Genomic DNA, 16,759 nt, shown 5'->3' on the forward strand with positions numbered 1-16,759 from the left:
GCACTGTGTGGTATCCCTGTTACTTTTACCCTTGCCACATGTAGCAGTTTAGCTATTTGTCCCCATAATATCCCCAACAACAAGTAGGCTCTTCCATGACTGAATGAACGTCAGTCTGTCAGGGAAGTATTTGAAAGAATCTGCAGACTGAAGTGGCTGTGTCCGCGTGAATCCTCTGTTTCAAAGTTCAAGCAAAAGATGAAAGAGCAGTCTGCTCTAAAGATGCCTCCTCTGCCTGCTCCATAATGAGATTTGTGGGGGGCAACCTCTCAACAGATATCCATTCATAGGCAAGAGAGCCTCACTTAGACTGGCAACCAAAGAAACCTGAATGCTTTGCAGAATCCTAATAACTGGAAGCAGAGGGGGCACAAATTCTTCCTCTTCTATCTTGGCTAACTATTTTAAATGCTGATGGCAGTCCCTCAGAGGCCTGGAGAATTATATATCACATGAATGAGTTATGGTGCCTAGATACCATGGCAATGAAGGATACATAATGGTAACAGTTTTCTACTTGCAGGATACATTTCAGCCAACTGGGGGTCACAGAACCAGTGCATTTATCCACTGGGGACCATAAGGTAGTTAACATCTGCAGGCTCTGGAGACCTGGGTGGGAAACTGTAAATGGCTCCTACTCATCCCCCCAGTGTCCCCTTGTAGCTGGGAGCGCTAACACAAGAGTTAGCATCCCACTTCCCATCTTGGCCCCTAAGGACTCCATGACAATCTTTCTTGCCTCAATAATACTCTCCTTGGGGGGGTCAGTTTATTATAAAAACACAGTGTACCTATCCATAACAAAAGTTCCAAGCCACAGTCTAGTCCCCACCCCCAGTGCATGTAGCCCTGACAATCTCATATCCTCTAGTCCAGTAACATAGCACATACCGCACTCCAGCCTCCTCCACCAGATCCAGATGCTTCTTCAGACCTCTCCTATCATTTAACCAGGAAAGCCATCCCCAGCTCTTCCAGCTGGAGTGCAGCCCCACTCTTCTCAACAGGAACTCCCAAAGCATCTATTGGGAGTATCCATCATATTCCCTTGTCAGCTAACCTCTCATCTCATACAGGCCATCAGGTAAACCCATCCACTGCTTCCCCACCTTCATTCCTCTCCAGCTTGGAAGTTGGCAGGAAACTCCCTCTGCTGCCTTCAGCCCTCTCCAGATCTAGCTCTGGGAGGTCAGCAAGCAACCTCCCCTTCAGCCTTCCCCCAGGAACTCCTCTCATTCCTCCTTGCTCCTTTATGCCCCAGGTGTTGCCTCACCACCTTAATTGGCCAAGCTGTACAGTACTTACGAAGAAAGGGGCACTGGACCTGCTTCATTTAAAGGGAATAGCCACCCTGTGACAGCGATCGATAGCTCTGAGACCTGGAAGTAGTAGAGTGAAAAACTTATTTACATGAGCTCACTTCCATGAGACGTAAAACCTTGTGGGGGAGGAGGGGGTTTGACATTTATAGCAGGCTGTCCTTTCTACAGGGTTACCCTGCCAGAGCCACTATTCAGTGCTTTCCACAGCAGCAGATCAGCAGCATGTTGTGATTGGCTCACTGCATTATAGCTGGCACAACATATACTGTACAAGACGAGTTAGGAACATGGAATAAAATGTATCAAGTGTGCGATGGTGTCAACCACAACATCCAGCTCTTTCCTACTATACTCTATAATCCAATTATCTCTGAGCCTTTAGAATCAACTTCAGCCAGAACTATCCATAGGATCCCTTTAATCAGAAATCCTGAACATCTCAAATCCCAGTCCCATGTAATTTAGCAATCTCGTGGTTTTATAGTGCTTGAGTAATTTCAATTTACCACATAAAGCACCTGCTGTCTCTACGATATGAAATGCAAATATCCTCAATATGGATTGGAAGCTAATTGACAGCAGGTGTCCTCTAAAGCCACAGTGTCCAGAAAACGTAATTTCCTTCTCCCAGTACTTGACAATATTTACACCGTAACCTGTTACAATCCTTCACCAAGGCTCAGCTTGTCTCCTGCTGCCACAAGATGTTATAGATAGCTAACACGCATCAAATCAGTCATGAGACTTTAATCACTTTAAGGAGTCAGTGTCTTATAACACAAACTGTCCTTCAGGTCTCTGTCCATCACATATTCATGCAAGGCATTCTACCTCTAGAATTTCAGACCTGTCATTAAGTGTTGATGGTGCAGTCATTGTTGAAGGGTAAATATTTTTAATATTCTGTTTTATTTTTTAAAAATTGTCCATTTATCCTTCATAAACCATGTTATATTTGTGAGCTTCTTGACGTTCACAAGATTGTTCACACACTCACCACAAATCTGACTCAAGAAATCCATGCATCAGACACAGTAACTTTGCTTACTCTTTTATTCAGACATTATCTTTCAACACTCAGACAACTGGAACACGTGTCCCTTTTCTCTTTGCATTTTTATTTCTTATGGACACATGGAAGATGAGAGGCCCAGCTAGAGGTATTTCTGTTCCTGGCTTTCAGATATTTTGGAGGTTTCATTGTTTTCTTAAAAACCACAGTTTATGTCAGCTGGAGTGCTAAATTCGTTCCTTCTATTTGAAAACCAAGGCATTGCCAAATGGAAGATAAGAACTAGAGATGTTAACACAAACTATGAATTTCACTTCTGAGTGTGCTTGTCTTTTATTATTTCAATTTATTTTTCTGATCTCTCCATTCTCTTAACAGATAGAATTGCTGTGGAAAGCCAATAAGCAATGCATAATGGGTTAGTCACATATCTCCTCTGAAGTCAGTAACAGTTGCAAACAGTGAAACACATTTGGAAAACTGATCCAAAGTGACCCCATTTTGCTCCATTAAGCTACACCCTGATCTCTCACATTATCTTACCTGTAAATCACACAATAAGTGGGACGTTAATTTGTGTAATTTTAACATTGTAGCTTGTCTTCTTTGAAAAGAAAAATGTCACCAGTAAACTTGCTGTTGTTGTAGTAAGATCTGTCTCACCAAGTCCACATAGCCCAGTTGAGAAATGAGGGGGAAATGCATCACTTAACAATTGCCTGTTACTCTGCTTTAGAACTATATACTGTAGGGATTGCCAAATGGAATGTTTTGATAATGTATAAAGAATCTAGAAGAGAACTGAATGAGGAATTAAAAACTCACTTCTTCCAGGAGGTTGCAAAATTCTGACTGACCCATTAAAAAAACCTCTATATAGCAAGAGAAACAACATCCTTCTCTGGATCTCCCAGTATATCTTGTATTACCAATGTTTGTCTTTCAAACCTGAACTAGTTCTCACTGAATTTAATGGAAAGTCTGTGGGCTACAAAGAGATATGAACTGGGCTTTAATAGACTGTAGGGTCCTCATAACAGGCACTCTGAGGCTAGTATAGCACCAAGCACATTCCAATTCTTGACAGAAAATAACAAAAAATGTTAATTCTGAAACTTATTTATGAGTTTCCTGAGCCACTGACTTTTTTTTTTAAAGCTACAAAAGCACATTTAAAATTTGAAAGCAATTTTTAACACAAATGACTTTGCACATTTGACCATTTGCGTGGAAGTCTAGGCAGTTGTTAACTGCACGGATACTTCCATCATTCAATACTTAAGCATTCTAAAAACCAAAAATGCCACTGTGAGGAAGCAAAGAACAGTGAAATGAGAAGTATCTGGACCCATTCAGATGGTATATTGTTAAGACTGTTTTTATTTCCTTTTTACAAAAAATAGAAACAACAGACAAAACATACCAGACAAAAAAACAACGTTATTGCCTTGGTCTCATTGAGGAGCTCAGCAGGCAGAGTCCTGGCTGAAATTTTTACAGTATATGTCATTGAGAAAGGGAAATACAGACATATGACAGTATATCCATGCAATAGATGAAGTACAAAATGCGTTCAGTGGCCAGATGAACATTCTTGAGGTTGCCCGTGTCACTGCAATTTCCAAACCATTACTTTTGCTCCCTCATGCCTTTGAACAGAATATCTTACAAAACAAGTTATAGACACACACATAGCATAAAAACATTTTGTATATGGTTTAACTGCTACAAATTTAAGGCATCCTAACAGTCTTGTTTTGCTGGTGAGAGTTATGTCTCATATTAATGTTCTTAAAAGAAGATATTTCAGGCATGTCAAACCACGTTCGAAGGCAGATGAGACATCATGAGATGTGATTTAGAGGAAGAATTCCTGCAGCTCTGGCTCTGCAATATTTTTTTGGCTGTAAGATTTCAGACTTTTCCTATTGATGTCATTATGCCTGGGGAGAAAAAGAAGAAAATTATCCATGATCATACTAATGATACGGAGTGTTTGGTCTTGCGCTTGTTTTATTTAGAATGCAGGTTTTGTGTGGTGAATGCAACCTTATCTACAAGCTTGATTCTCCAAACATTTACTACTGAATGGAGGGCTTAGTACTGTACTGTACGTTGTTCCATTGACTTCCTTATGGCTCTTATTCAGGTATCAAATTAGCATGGGCAGATATCCAAAGCCAGCCTGGGACCTTTGTTTGTAAAGAATTGTGTACATTAAGGCACTATTCAAATATTTAATGATAATGGGTAGAAATTTCAAAAATTCTTAAGTCCCATTGCAAGGGAGTGGGATTTAGGTGCTTTTGAAAACGTTACCTCAATAGTACATTCAGAAAATCATATTCAGTACACAAAAATTCAAACAAAAGGATAGCAATAATTATATGGTAAGCTCATTATGGCAAAGACCATACCTTGTTTGTAGAGCACCAAATATTTGGTACCTTTTACAATTCTTCCAGTTTTATTAATTAAGATGTTATTTATTAGCAACATCGATAAGTATGCCTTCTCTATAATATATATTTTAATCTCCAGAACGCTCCATTCAACCAGTTTTCAAAGGGGTATACAATATGCTCAGAATTTTATCCTTTAATTTAAGCAAGGAAACCAAAAAGAGAAACATTTAAGTCTGCAAACTATTTTATAATATATAAATTCAATTCAGAACATTCCAATTCTTTTGATTTATCTGTGGTCTGAATCTTCCAAGAGCATAATGTGAGTCCAATGCTGTTCTAATTCTCTTCAATGAAGTTTTTAAATTTTGGGGTAGGATTTTCAAAAGTGCCTAAGGGAGTTAGGAATCCAACTCCTCCCACTTTCACAGTGACTTCTTTTGAACACACTTAAAATTTCCCACCTTCCATTATTTGTCCTTAGCAGTAATACTCCTACAGTATAATCATCATATAACTTGGTCTCTGTAAGGGCCACATTCTGGTGTGTGGGTAAATTTCACAGAGCACGGTCAGACAGAGCGTGTCTGAAAAGGTGGCTTCAAGCTCACGTTTGCACAGATCCTGCTGTAGCTCTGCAAACCAGACAGCTGCTTTTGGGATGACTTGCTACTGTGCTGTTTCAGTTTTATGCCAGTGTAACACCACTGGAATCCACAGCTCTGTGAATCCCTCAGCCTTCCTCATGTGGAAGGCCATGCAGAGCACAAAAGAAGATACATGACTCAAGCATCCTCTCTGCTACAGCTCTACAACTGCTCCAGGGTTTGTGGGAGGGATGCAGCTTTTCTAGGGGAACATGTCATCTAGAAGCTGCACCTTGACTCCACCTAGGGAACACCATCAGACTAAAGGCAAAACACTGCTCATCACTGCCTCTCCTCAGTTTGCTGCCCAATGCAGCATTTTCCATGTTTTTGTAAACCTCAATGCTGAGCTATGGGAGGGAGTGGGTGGGATCTTAGTGCCCCGCTTGGATACTGTTCCCAGTTCCTGCCAACCTGAGGGAGAAGATTGTCATTACAGGTTTCTAACAGATTGTCATAACAGGGTTTCCTGGTTGATAGTGGAGATGGCTACCACTGTGCCCCTAGACTACTGCACCATAGTGTCCCTTACACAGCAGATATTAATGACTGACCATAACTAATCTTCAATCTGTTACGCACTCACTTTGCGCTCGGAAATATAAATCCCAGTGTAATCAATTACTGGGCACTAGAACTCTCATTGGCAATGTCTATTGCTTTAATAGGCATTTATAATTTTAAAAGGGTGTACTATTTATTAACTGCCTGAGGGCACTATGATGGTGGATTCCCCTAATGCACTAGAACATCCAGACAAAGTACTTCTAATTGCTGATGGCTAGCGGCTAATACAGCGCTTCTTACTGATGAGACGAACCAGTGTTCACTTTAATGTATTACAGATTTCAAATGAAAAATTGTGGGAAGTGAACATTTCATTGGCATCTAGGACACAAGTAATTGCAAACATTTGTTTGGACTTGTAATAAATAAAAAGCTAACCAGTCCTTTCAAAGAGAAAAAAATCACCCTCTACGTTGAAATCTCTCCTCAGATGTTCAGAGAAATGGAGTGAATCTAATTTTACAAGGACCCTGGAAATGTTGTTAATTTATTCGCTATCAAACTGTGACCAACTTGGAAAAGTGAACAACATGCCGAACCCCGACAAATGAGATTTTAAAATGTTTTTTAAAAAAGAAGTTGGGATTGGATGGGGATGTTGGTTGATTTCAGGTTGATCTCAAATAATTATCCACCATTTGCTACAAAATTACATATGGAAAGGTTTGAGTTAGAATGAGTTTGGGGCTGTCCAGAAAAATAAGACAGGCCTAAGCATCTGAAAAAGGTTATAACTGTAGAGGCAGCACCCTATTCAAAACAGGTACTTCTTTTTTTGGAAGAAGCTGCGTAATGTTTCAATCAGAATTACAGTCTTCCAACTCATTCCAGGGGAAAGTCGACTCTGCCCAGAATGACTAGTAATGGGACTGAGGCTGATACTTTCCCTAACCCAGTGATCACTGACTGGTCGATCCTGGAGCTTCTGACAGTTGATCACAATCTCTGGACGCTAAAATTTTGGTGGCGCAGAGGGGTTAAGGCAGGCTCCCTGCCTGCCCTGGCCCCATGCCGCTCCCGGAAGCAGCCAGCATGCCCCTGTGGTCCCGGGGAGTGGGTCAGGGGTCTTCGTGCACTGCTCCTGCCTGCAAGCAATGCCCGTGCAGCTTCCATTGTGCCACTGACCAGGATCCGCCTGAGGTAAGTGCCACCCGGTGGGAGCCCGCAGCCCTCCTGCACCCCAACCCCCAGCCCTGAGCCCTCTCCCAGAGCCAGCACCCAATACCCCTCCTGAACCCCAAGATTCTGCCCCAGCCCTGAGCCCCCTCCCAGAGCCAGTATCCCATACCTCCTCCTGCAGCCCGAACATCCTCCCATACTCCAACCCCAGCCCTGATCCCCCTCCCGGAACCAGCACCCCATACTCCCTCCTGTACCCCAACCCCCTACCCCAGGCTCAGCCTGGAACCCCCTGCCACACTCTGAACCCCTTGGCCACAGCCCAGAACCTACATCCCCTCCTGAATGCCAATCCCCTGCCCCAGCCGGTGAAAGTGAGTGAGGGTGAGGGAGAGCAAGCGACAGAAGGAGGGGGGATGGAGTGAGCAGGGCGGGGCCTCGGGGAAGAGGCGGGGCAGATGCTGGGTGGCACTTATATTCTAAAAAGTGATGTTGTGCGTAAAAAGGTTCAAGACCACTGCCCTAACATATTAAGCTGCACAGGCTACATGACACTAGTGGGTGCGGGTTGTGGGTGAATGGAAAAATGATAGGTGCAGTCTTGTCAACCTTGAATGTTCCAAAATCATGAGAGAGACCAAACAAACCAAAGGTTGACTTAAATATCATAAGAACCCTTTAAAAATGTTTTAACCAACTGCTATTTGGTTCTTTTTCTGATTTCTGACTCCTAGCAAGAACAGCCCCTTTTGTAATTCAAGAAACTCTCCTGAAGTGCACAAAAAACACACACCCAACTGGGGGACCTCCTCTCTTTTACTCCTGGTTGACAGGGGGGCTCTTCCCCAAAACCATCCCTTCCCCAAGCACTGATCTCAGCTCTCTCCTCTGTGCCCTGCCCTCTACAGCCCCCTCTCTTCAAACGGACACCAACCCACACCTCACTCTTTCTACTGTTTTTGGGCTCTGCCCCTACCAATTCTCATCCTAAAATACATTCCCCTGCTCAGCTCTCTCCCCTCTTCCCTGGATGCTGCCCCTTGTGAATGTTCTGGGAGAGTGCATCCCAGTTGGGGCTGGATCCCTGCAGGCTGGAGAGGAAAGGGGGGACACCCACCCACTGAGCCATTTACATGCTCCTTGGATCCCTTTTCTACCATCACATACCCCTATCTTTGCTTCTCTCAGCCCCACTCAATGCTGAATAGAGGAGGGGACAGTTAAAAACTATCCCTAAACTGGTTCCCTGTTTCTCCATCTGCCTCATGGCCCAGGAAGAACAGACAGATTTGTCGTGAGGGAAACAGCAAGGAGAGCACCAGCCTCTGGTGCAACTCATACTGCAGTCCAAAGTCTGCAGCTCAGTCTCCCAGGAGAAGCCTCTACAGTCAGAACTGCAGCTTCCACTACATCACAACAGTGGTGTTCAACTTTTATTTGTGGACCTCTAAAAAATTTCAAATGGAAGTGTGGAGCACTTTGGAAATCATAGATAGTCTGTGGATGTTCATGGGTTCGCGGACCACAGGTTGAATACCACTGTCCTATGGTAATTACAACCTTTTGTGGACCCCTTAGACATAGTCTGCAGACCTCCAGGGGTCTACAGACACAGGTTGAGAACCACTGCACTACATCTCCAGCAGAAATCCTGCGCTACCAGGAACTTCTCATGAAAGGCCAATTTTAATGGTGCAAAACTGTGGCACTTATGAAAATACTGTGAGGGCTGGCAGCCCTTTGAGATGGTTCTAGCGTAGGGAGATGATTAGTGGCTTAGTATTTCACCATACTCAAATGTCTGAGCTACTTTGGCTGGAGACTGTCCAAAGACATTACAAGAGACTGTTATAATACAGGCATTTTCCCTATCTTAAAATAGGTCAGAAGCGAATCTCCCCAATATTCCCCAGGGGAAAAGAAAATCTTCGTAAACTATACTTTAGTGTCCTGATGCTGATTTCACCGACACCAGTGTAAGTGAGAATTCTCAGATTCTTGTTTGCCTGAACCAATGTTTCTCAACCCCTGGCCCACTTGTGACCCGATCAGTACACAGCTGTGGCCCAGGTGACATCCTCAGGGCCATACAGGAAGTATATACATTGTGTGGATGTGGCCCACATGACACACACAGAGCTGTACATGTGGCCTACAGTGGTAAATAGGTTGAGAACCACTGGTCTGAACTATTAAGATCAAGTTAGGTATATGCGAGAAAGATTTGGATGGTAAGGGACAGATAGCCCTAGCCCTACATTTAAAAAAAACAAACTCAAACTACTAAACCTGCTAAAGTCATTCAAACTCCTAAACTGCTAAAAGATTCATTTTAAACTTTTCCCAAAGTTGCTAGCACTAGGTTAAAATAACAGAGCAGTTTAAGGAATATTTTCTTTTAAAACAAACATATATCTTATCAAATCCTGCATTTTGCAGCACATATTTATGGTTACTGAGAGATTGGTCTGTCTGCCTGACAATCTCATAATGCAGTACATTTAAATTAGAAAGATTAAACAAATGGTCAAAATCATGAGGAGACTTTGTTTTAACATATATAATTTTTTCTGAAGTCCAAGGCTGGATGAGAAGAACACAGAAGGCAGAACACTGTACTTTATGTTCAGATTATGATTGGAGGTTGACTTGCCCTACTCATGAGAAGAAATTTGATTTCTATTCTCATCTGGTACTTGACTTTCATTCAACAGAGACCAAGCGCTATGCCAAACAGAACTAAACTGCATGGTGGATTTATGAGTATGACTACTTTTATGCATGCTCACAGCTGAAGCCTCTAAACTAGTTCATCTGTGACATTAGCAGAAGTTCATCACAAGTGTGGCTTATTTTTTTTTTTAATTTTTTTTAAGGAAATCAAGTATTTGCCCTGTTTTTTATTCCTGACATCAGTCATATCATTTATCTCAGCAGCGAATTATTTTTAACAAGCACATGCAATTGGGGGGAAAAAAGCAACAATAATGAAGCCAAACAATTCACTCCGTATCAGCACATACCATGCACAGTTACACAGACGGTCTTCAATCAGCATGCTAGAGGAAAGACTGGTGTAGCTGGAGCAAGGCCCCTAGGGAAGTGCAATATACAAATCAGTTGAAAACATGCAATAAGCTTATCACATGCACAGTGCACACAGACATATTTAAAGTAATTGTGCAGTCAAAAGGCTACAGGAGAATTTTTAACAGTAAAAACTTAAAAAAAAAAAGATACTTTAAAACATAATTAATCTGTTACTTTTTTGAGGTAGAGAAAGCCCATTGTTATGAGGTATCTCTGACCAGCTGTGAAACTACATTTCCAGATGAATTTGGTGTTTGATGAAGATAACATGCAAATGTGGCATCTTGATATTTAATAAGATGACCTCTCGAGGTCCCTTCCAGTCCTACAGTTCTACACAGAGCAAGTGTTAATACTGCAAGCAATGATTGATAGCGTCAGAATTTCCTTTCCAACTGTTTAATCTTCCTAAGTGAGCTAAGTAAGCTATTTATGACACTACTTTCTATCAGTTTGCAGTGTTGTAGCTGTCTTGGTTCCAGGATATTAGAAAGACAAGATGGGTGAGGTAATATCTTTTACTGGGCCAACTTCTATTGGTGAAAGAGAAGCGCTCTGCGTAAGTGCGAAAGCTTGTCTCTTATCAAAAGAAATTGGTCCAGTAAAAGATATTACCTCACCCACAATGTCTCATTTTCTGCCAGAACATTTTTGAAGACAATCAGTCCTTTTCTCTCTTTCTCAAATATCTGAATCCATCTTTTTGAAAAATTTCACTCTTATGGTATCGAGTTACTTCTGTATTTCAATGGCAGTTCAACTATTACAGTTACAACAATTTGTAAGCTATTTGAAGGCCCAAATCTGCAATCTTTAATCTGGCTGTGTATTTCTATGCAAACAGCATTAAGTGCACCCTCTCTTGTCCACCTAACCTATCCCATTGACTTTACATTTTTAATTTTCATTTAATGTTTTGGCATTACACACTCTATTAATAATACAGTAAATTGTAACCCATCTCTTATGAGATTGCTTTTTCTTCTTTTTGCCTTTCTTTCCTTCATTCACTTCTTTTCACTGGCTGTATATTTGGAGGCACCTTTTCCTTCTCTTTTTCCATTTACTCCTAAATTATATTTTTGACAGTACATAATTCTTCCATTTCTCTCTCCCTTAGTCTGTTTTCTGTTATTTTGGTGTTTCTCCTCCCTTTCAATTTCTCCTTCCTTTTCTTGTCCTCCATTCATCCCTTTCCTCTCGTCCTTCTCACCCCAAGAGACTGACTCATCACTCACTTTCAGTGCTTCTCCACATCCTGTCACTCACACACTCTATTCTCTTCCTCGCCAGACATGCCTGTTGCTCCTCACAGCCACACACACACACACTGCAATCACACTGTTTCCTACCCCTCTGTCTCTCTTGCACTCACACATACACACACCCTTCTTTCTCTCCCTCCCCCAGGGGGACACTCTTTTGGAGTAATTCTTCTCCCTCTTTCAAACAAGGGAGGCGGTTTCTGAACAGACACATCCTTCTTTTCCCTGTTCCTCTCAGGAGGGGCACTTACTTTGGCACCCAGGCTGCATGCAGTGATCACGGCTCAGCTCACTCTGACACGCCAGCTCTCAGATAGCAGGTACCAATCAGCTGCTCTGATATGAACAGGAGAGTGTAGGGGAAAGAAAGCCACAGCTGGGAGGGTGTGAGGAGTGAATTGGGCAGTGGCTGCTCATGGAGAGCACTATAGCAGAGATGGAGGCAGAGAGGGGCAGCAGCAGCAGAAAAAGGGTATGTTTACATTATTTTCTGCCACCCATTCATTCCTGCCACTCTAGGTAACCAGGTCTATAAGACAGGGGTGGCCCTGAATGTATTTACTCCTTTGTAATCAAAAGGTTTTAAAATTAATGTTCTCACTATGAATTGTCCCCCAACAATAAGATTAAAAATGTATTCTGGATGAAATTCCCCTCTGTGCAAAGCACAGAGCCAATGCATCAATTAAGGGCACTTATGGACTTAAGTGGCTCCTAGTGGTTCCTCTCATGGAGGGAGAATTTCACCCTCAATGATTCCCCTTCCTTCCATAAGTCTTCAAATAAAAGCCAACTATGATCTGCAGTCTGTGTTTCTTTTTACCAAGCAAGTAGTGCATATTGGTTGTTTGTGCGTACATGGCTGTGGGGAGGGAAGAACATGAAGTTGTCATTCTTAACCATAGGTAAATTGTTCATTATTTAAAAAGGAAAAGAAATGAGAAGGAAAAAAGGCTTCTCTCTCACACCCTGAGAGCACTCACTGTCTTATTTTTTCCTTTAGAAGGAGCTGCTGGATTTCCCTTGCTATCTGCAGCCTTTCTTCCTAATGAGGTAAAGGGCAATGTTGATGAGGTTTTCATCAGGTTTGCTGTTTGACAGTTGTTGTTGTTGTTCTGGTTCCCGCTCAGAGTCTCCATTATAGATCTAAATGTTCCAAATGGTCTTTTCAGCTGATCCCCAGGTTCAGTGCTGGCTGGAGCCCGCTGAGGCGCTTTGCTACGGTCCTTTTCCTCATTCAGTGCAATCTCTGTTTGCTCCATCTGCACCACGGGCTCCTCAAAAGTTACTCTGAGTTTTAAATTCTGGGAGGTTCTGCGCTTTGAAGATGGAGACTTGAGGGCACTCTTAGGACTAGTAGCAACCTTTTGAACAGTGGCACTGTCAGTGCTGGACTGAGAGGTATCTCCAGAAACCTGGCTCTGAGATGCAGTCCCAGACTGATACTGGAGTTCGTTATCAGGATCACTGCTCTCTGAAGAGGGAGATGGGCTGTGGCCATCCACAGATTTGGAAGCTCTAATGCCAAAAGGAAACCGGCGCCCTGCTGCCAAAGTGTGTTTCTTAATCATCAGATGCAAACTCTCAGCGCTTTCAACACTTTCTACTATGGGTTGTGGCCTTGGTTTGTCAGTTCTTTTCACGGGGGTATTCTTCAGGTCCTCAGAATTATTTGAGTCTGTATCAGACTCGCTGAGGGATCTCTGCATAAGCTGCCTCAGTCTGGCTAACTTCAGCTCCCTTTTCTCTGGTAAAATCTTCTTCACATTCTTGGAGGAAGCATGAACATCCTGAAATTCCAATGTCAGCTTCTCCTGCATACAGACATTCTCAGAGATTTCTTTCCCCAACAATTGGCGCAGGATTTTATCTGAGTCCTCGTCTTTCGTCTTGGACCGAGTACGGCTGGAAGTTCCCATACTGCCAAGAATCTGAATCCCATCTTGGGTGTTCAATTTACTTTTTGGTAGAGACAAATCATCTACACCAGAGGCTTTCCACTGAGGTTTTCCAGAAGTGGGGGACAATGGTGAACTTAAAGGAAAAAAAAAAAAAGAAATGATTTTCAATACAGGACACCACAGTCAAATATGTACAGATATAAAATTCAGCGCTGCCATTTCCAGGGCACGTCTGTCTGAGCATATTGCACCTCTTAGCCCCTTGATCTTTGTCCACGTAGAATGTATTATTATTGAGCAACTGCAGGGGCTCTGCAGTGAAAGCTTTAATTCTGTTTCCATTCTAAACTAGATTTTGACTCCCTTTCTCTGCTAACGTTGACAAAGAAAAACTCTTTACAACCTGTTTCATAAGTAGCCTGTTATACAAATTGTGTATGGCTACTTGAATTCCAAAGAAGAATTTTAGAGGAAAATTTGAAAGAAACAGCTGTTTTTCAGTTATAGACCTTTCTTACACATTTTTCAAAAAGGTAAAAAACCACTCCTTTTTAACTAATTTTGTCCAGTCATAATGCAAAGATAGCTTGGCCTAATTACTACAAACATGCTTTGTGCTAATCAGAGGTGCATTTCACACATGTTGGATTTCACCCACCGCTAACAATAAACCATGTAAGACTATATAAAAAGCTAGGGCCATTCAGATCTTCCCCTTTAAAGTTATCTTGAAAAGGATGTAAATATACATTAATTAAGTTCAACATTATTAGGATGTTACTCCAATAAAAAACCCCAAATATTAGAAAGTGAGGAAATACAATCTTAAGTCTGGTTTGCAAAGGATTTATGTTACAGAGCTCTTTCCCTGAGGCACAGCTTTTAGAGTCCACAAATTCCATATCCTGGTTACAAACCAAACACCACCCTGCTATTAGTCATGGCCACTGGCAAAAAGACTCAGTTATGGTTAATTTGGGGCAGTATAGGTGTGAATTTCTTTTTTTCAAACCACTGTAGTTCTAATCATTTCACAGTCCTAATACTGTTGTACTAAATTAATATACTATTATTAATCACTTCATCTTAATTAAGAAATGTTTTAGTATATAAGTGAAATAGACAAATTAAAGCTGTATCTGGCCTCCTGGGAAATATGCATGCAAAAACTACTTGGGTGAAAGAAGGTTATCATTTGGGTGAAAGAAGGTTAGTTCTGATGATCTTCCTTGGGTTCTTGGAATGTGCTTCAATGAGCAGAGTATTGACGTGGCAAGATGGGATGGGTGAGGGAGTTGTAACTGGAAGGAAAACAGTGAACACCATGAAAGCAGAGTTTAAAAAAAAAAATGAAGAGCCACTTTCATCCCTACCCACATAATCAAGAGGAGGAGGTTAGTGGTTAGAATTAGTGAGTGATGCAGAACATGAATCTTCCTCTCCCATTTGAAAAAGATATACCAACCAAGCAATTCACCCACCAACCTACCCCTCTCATATACAAAGACTTCTCCAATCTCAGAAGGTGTATTTGCACTATCTATTTCTACTTCAGAAAATATTATAAATAATAATGATTTGCACTTGTGTAATACCCCATCCAGTGCACTTTACAAATACTAATGATTAGTATTTGGTCCCACAACTTATTAGATACTGTATAAATAGTACTCTAAGGGCTTGATCCTAAGTCCACTGACATCAATAAGTGACTCTTTCCATTGACGTTAGTGCTTATGTTAAAATGAAGTTAGCTCCATAACACACCCCTGTTATGCAGGAAAGTATCATCTCCATTTTACAGTTAAAGACACTGAGTGAGAAAGCGATTAAGGGAACAATCCTGCAAACATTTAAGTATGTGTGTTACTTTACTCCCTTTTGCAATCCCATTGAAGTCAACTGGATTGACAACTGAGTAAAGTTAAGCACATACTTAAATTCTTGCAGGATCAGGATATAATTGGCTTGGCCAAAGACATAAGAAGTCTGTGGCAGGGTCAGAAACAAACCAGGCCTGCAGGCTCCAAGTCTTGTCTCCTTCCTCTTCCTTAGTGTTATTCAACTAATGTCAAGTCGTCTATTTTAGCGAAAGGCGCTGACATGTTAAATTATACATGTTTCTGGTTCTGTGGCTTTTTACAGTAACTAGTATGGGCAAAACACGTAATGAGCATGAGAAGCCATATTAATCTGCAAGCATTTTTTGTTAGCAACTGGTTTTATGAACTATAGCTAGCATAAGGTTACAATGGTATACATGGTACACAAAGTGGAGCTTTACAATTTCACCAGGTGTTTCCTGTGTTCACTGTGATTCATCTTATACAAAATGTGCTCGGTTTCCATAATAAATCAGATTTTATATGGTGAGGAACAGGAATGATTAGTTCTGCTTACCTCTTTCTAAGAGCATTCAGTATTTACACTTATTACAAGCTAGCAATTTAAAAAAGATGTGAACTTGAAATCAGCAATGAAAAAGAAATGTAATGAGTTTTAGCAGATGTTTTACTATTTTTTAATGTGTGAATGATTAGATAGACTATGATCTCTCCTGATAATAATTATGCAATAAAAAGGCTCCAAGTTACACTACTTTAGAATTCCACTTCTGGAAACTGTTACCTTGGGGATGTTGGTAGTGATTGGCCCTCTGATCTCTGGGCTTCCAAAAGCTGCTGGAGTTGGTTCTGTAATGTCACACGTTCTACTGTCTGCCTGGAAGGAAATATTAAACCATTAAATCCATTTTTAAAGGCTGCCTGTATAAGAGGCTAAATGATACCAATCATTCAACATCACACTCAGAAGAAAGTCTGTTCATCTATAACTGAAGATGCAAATACAGAGCATATAAAAATATTAACATGGACAAAGAGGTTCTGTACTCCTGTAAATTGCCTCTAATCCCTACGGGAACCCCGTAGTCACTGCATAGCACCTTCTGAAAGCTGCCTAGTTAATATAAATTATTTATTACTGGTAGTGACTGCTGTAAGTTGCAAGTTTAGAATTTTAAGCAACAGTTTGTTGGAGCTGAGTGATGCACAAAGCTTAATCCATCTAGTGCCAACTTAACATCCCAAACTGTCAAGTCACAGCAAACTTAAGGTCAGATCATGATGGCTCTTGCTCAGCTGTGCATGGAATGGAAACGGATGCCCCTTGCAGGAGGCTCTAGCTTTGGGGAGTACAGGTATTGCTCACTCCTATTCCCTCTGCAGAGCAAATCACAGGAAGGTCAAGAGGAGGGAGGAAGGCCATTACCTCCAACACAGGACTAGTGCATCAGCAGAACTATCTACTTCATCCTGAAGGTCAGAGCAGACTGTGTACCTGCACTCCCACATAGGACAGTGGTGAAAATACCCACTGAGGGTAAAAGAATACAACCATAGCCCATACACAACCTCTTAATTTCCTGT

The 16,759-nt window shown here is 41.5% G+C and overlaps 1 protein-coding gene across 3 annotated transcripts in view; it reads right to left on the reverse strand.

Annotated features, from left to right (window-relative positions):
- Positions 1-3,699: 3,699 nt before the first annotated feature.
- The window catches only part of SNCAIP (synuclein alpha interacting protein), a 124,361-nt gene continuing 111,301 nt past the window's right edge, over positions 3,700-16,759 (reverse strand). For 2 of the 3 annotated variants that reach the window (XM_030567445.1, XM_030567446.1), the window contains exons 9-12: positions 15,960-16,052; positions 12,414-13,464; positions 10,099-10,169; positions 3,700-4,280 (exon numbers count right to left, since the gene is read on the reverse strand). In XM_030567445.1, coding sequence (XP_030423305.1) covers positions 4,196-4,280; positions 10,099-10,169; positions 12,414-13,464; positions 15,960-16,052 — 1,300 coding nt within the window. In that variant the 3' untranslated portion in view covers positions 3,700-4,195. The remainder of the gene's footprint in view (positions 4,281-10,098; positions 10,170-12,413; positions 13,465-15,959; positions 16,053-16,759) is intronic. The other variant, XM_030567448.1, reaches the window with a different exon arrangement.

This window comes from Gopherus evgoodei, chromosome 6 (assembly GCF_007399415.2).
Source record: "Gopherus evgoodei ecotype Sinaloan lineage chromosome 6, rGopEvg1_v1.p, whole genome shotgun sequence".
Taxonomy (NCBI): domain Eukaryota; kingdom Metazoa; phylum Chordata; order Testudines; family Testudinidae; genus Gopherus; species Gopherus evgoodei.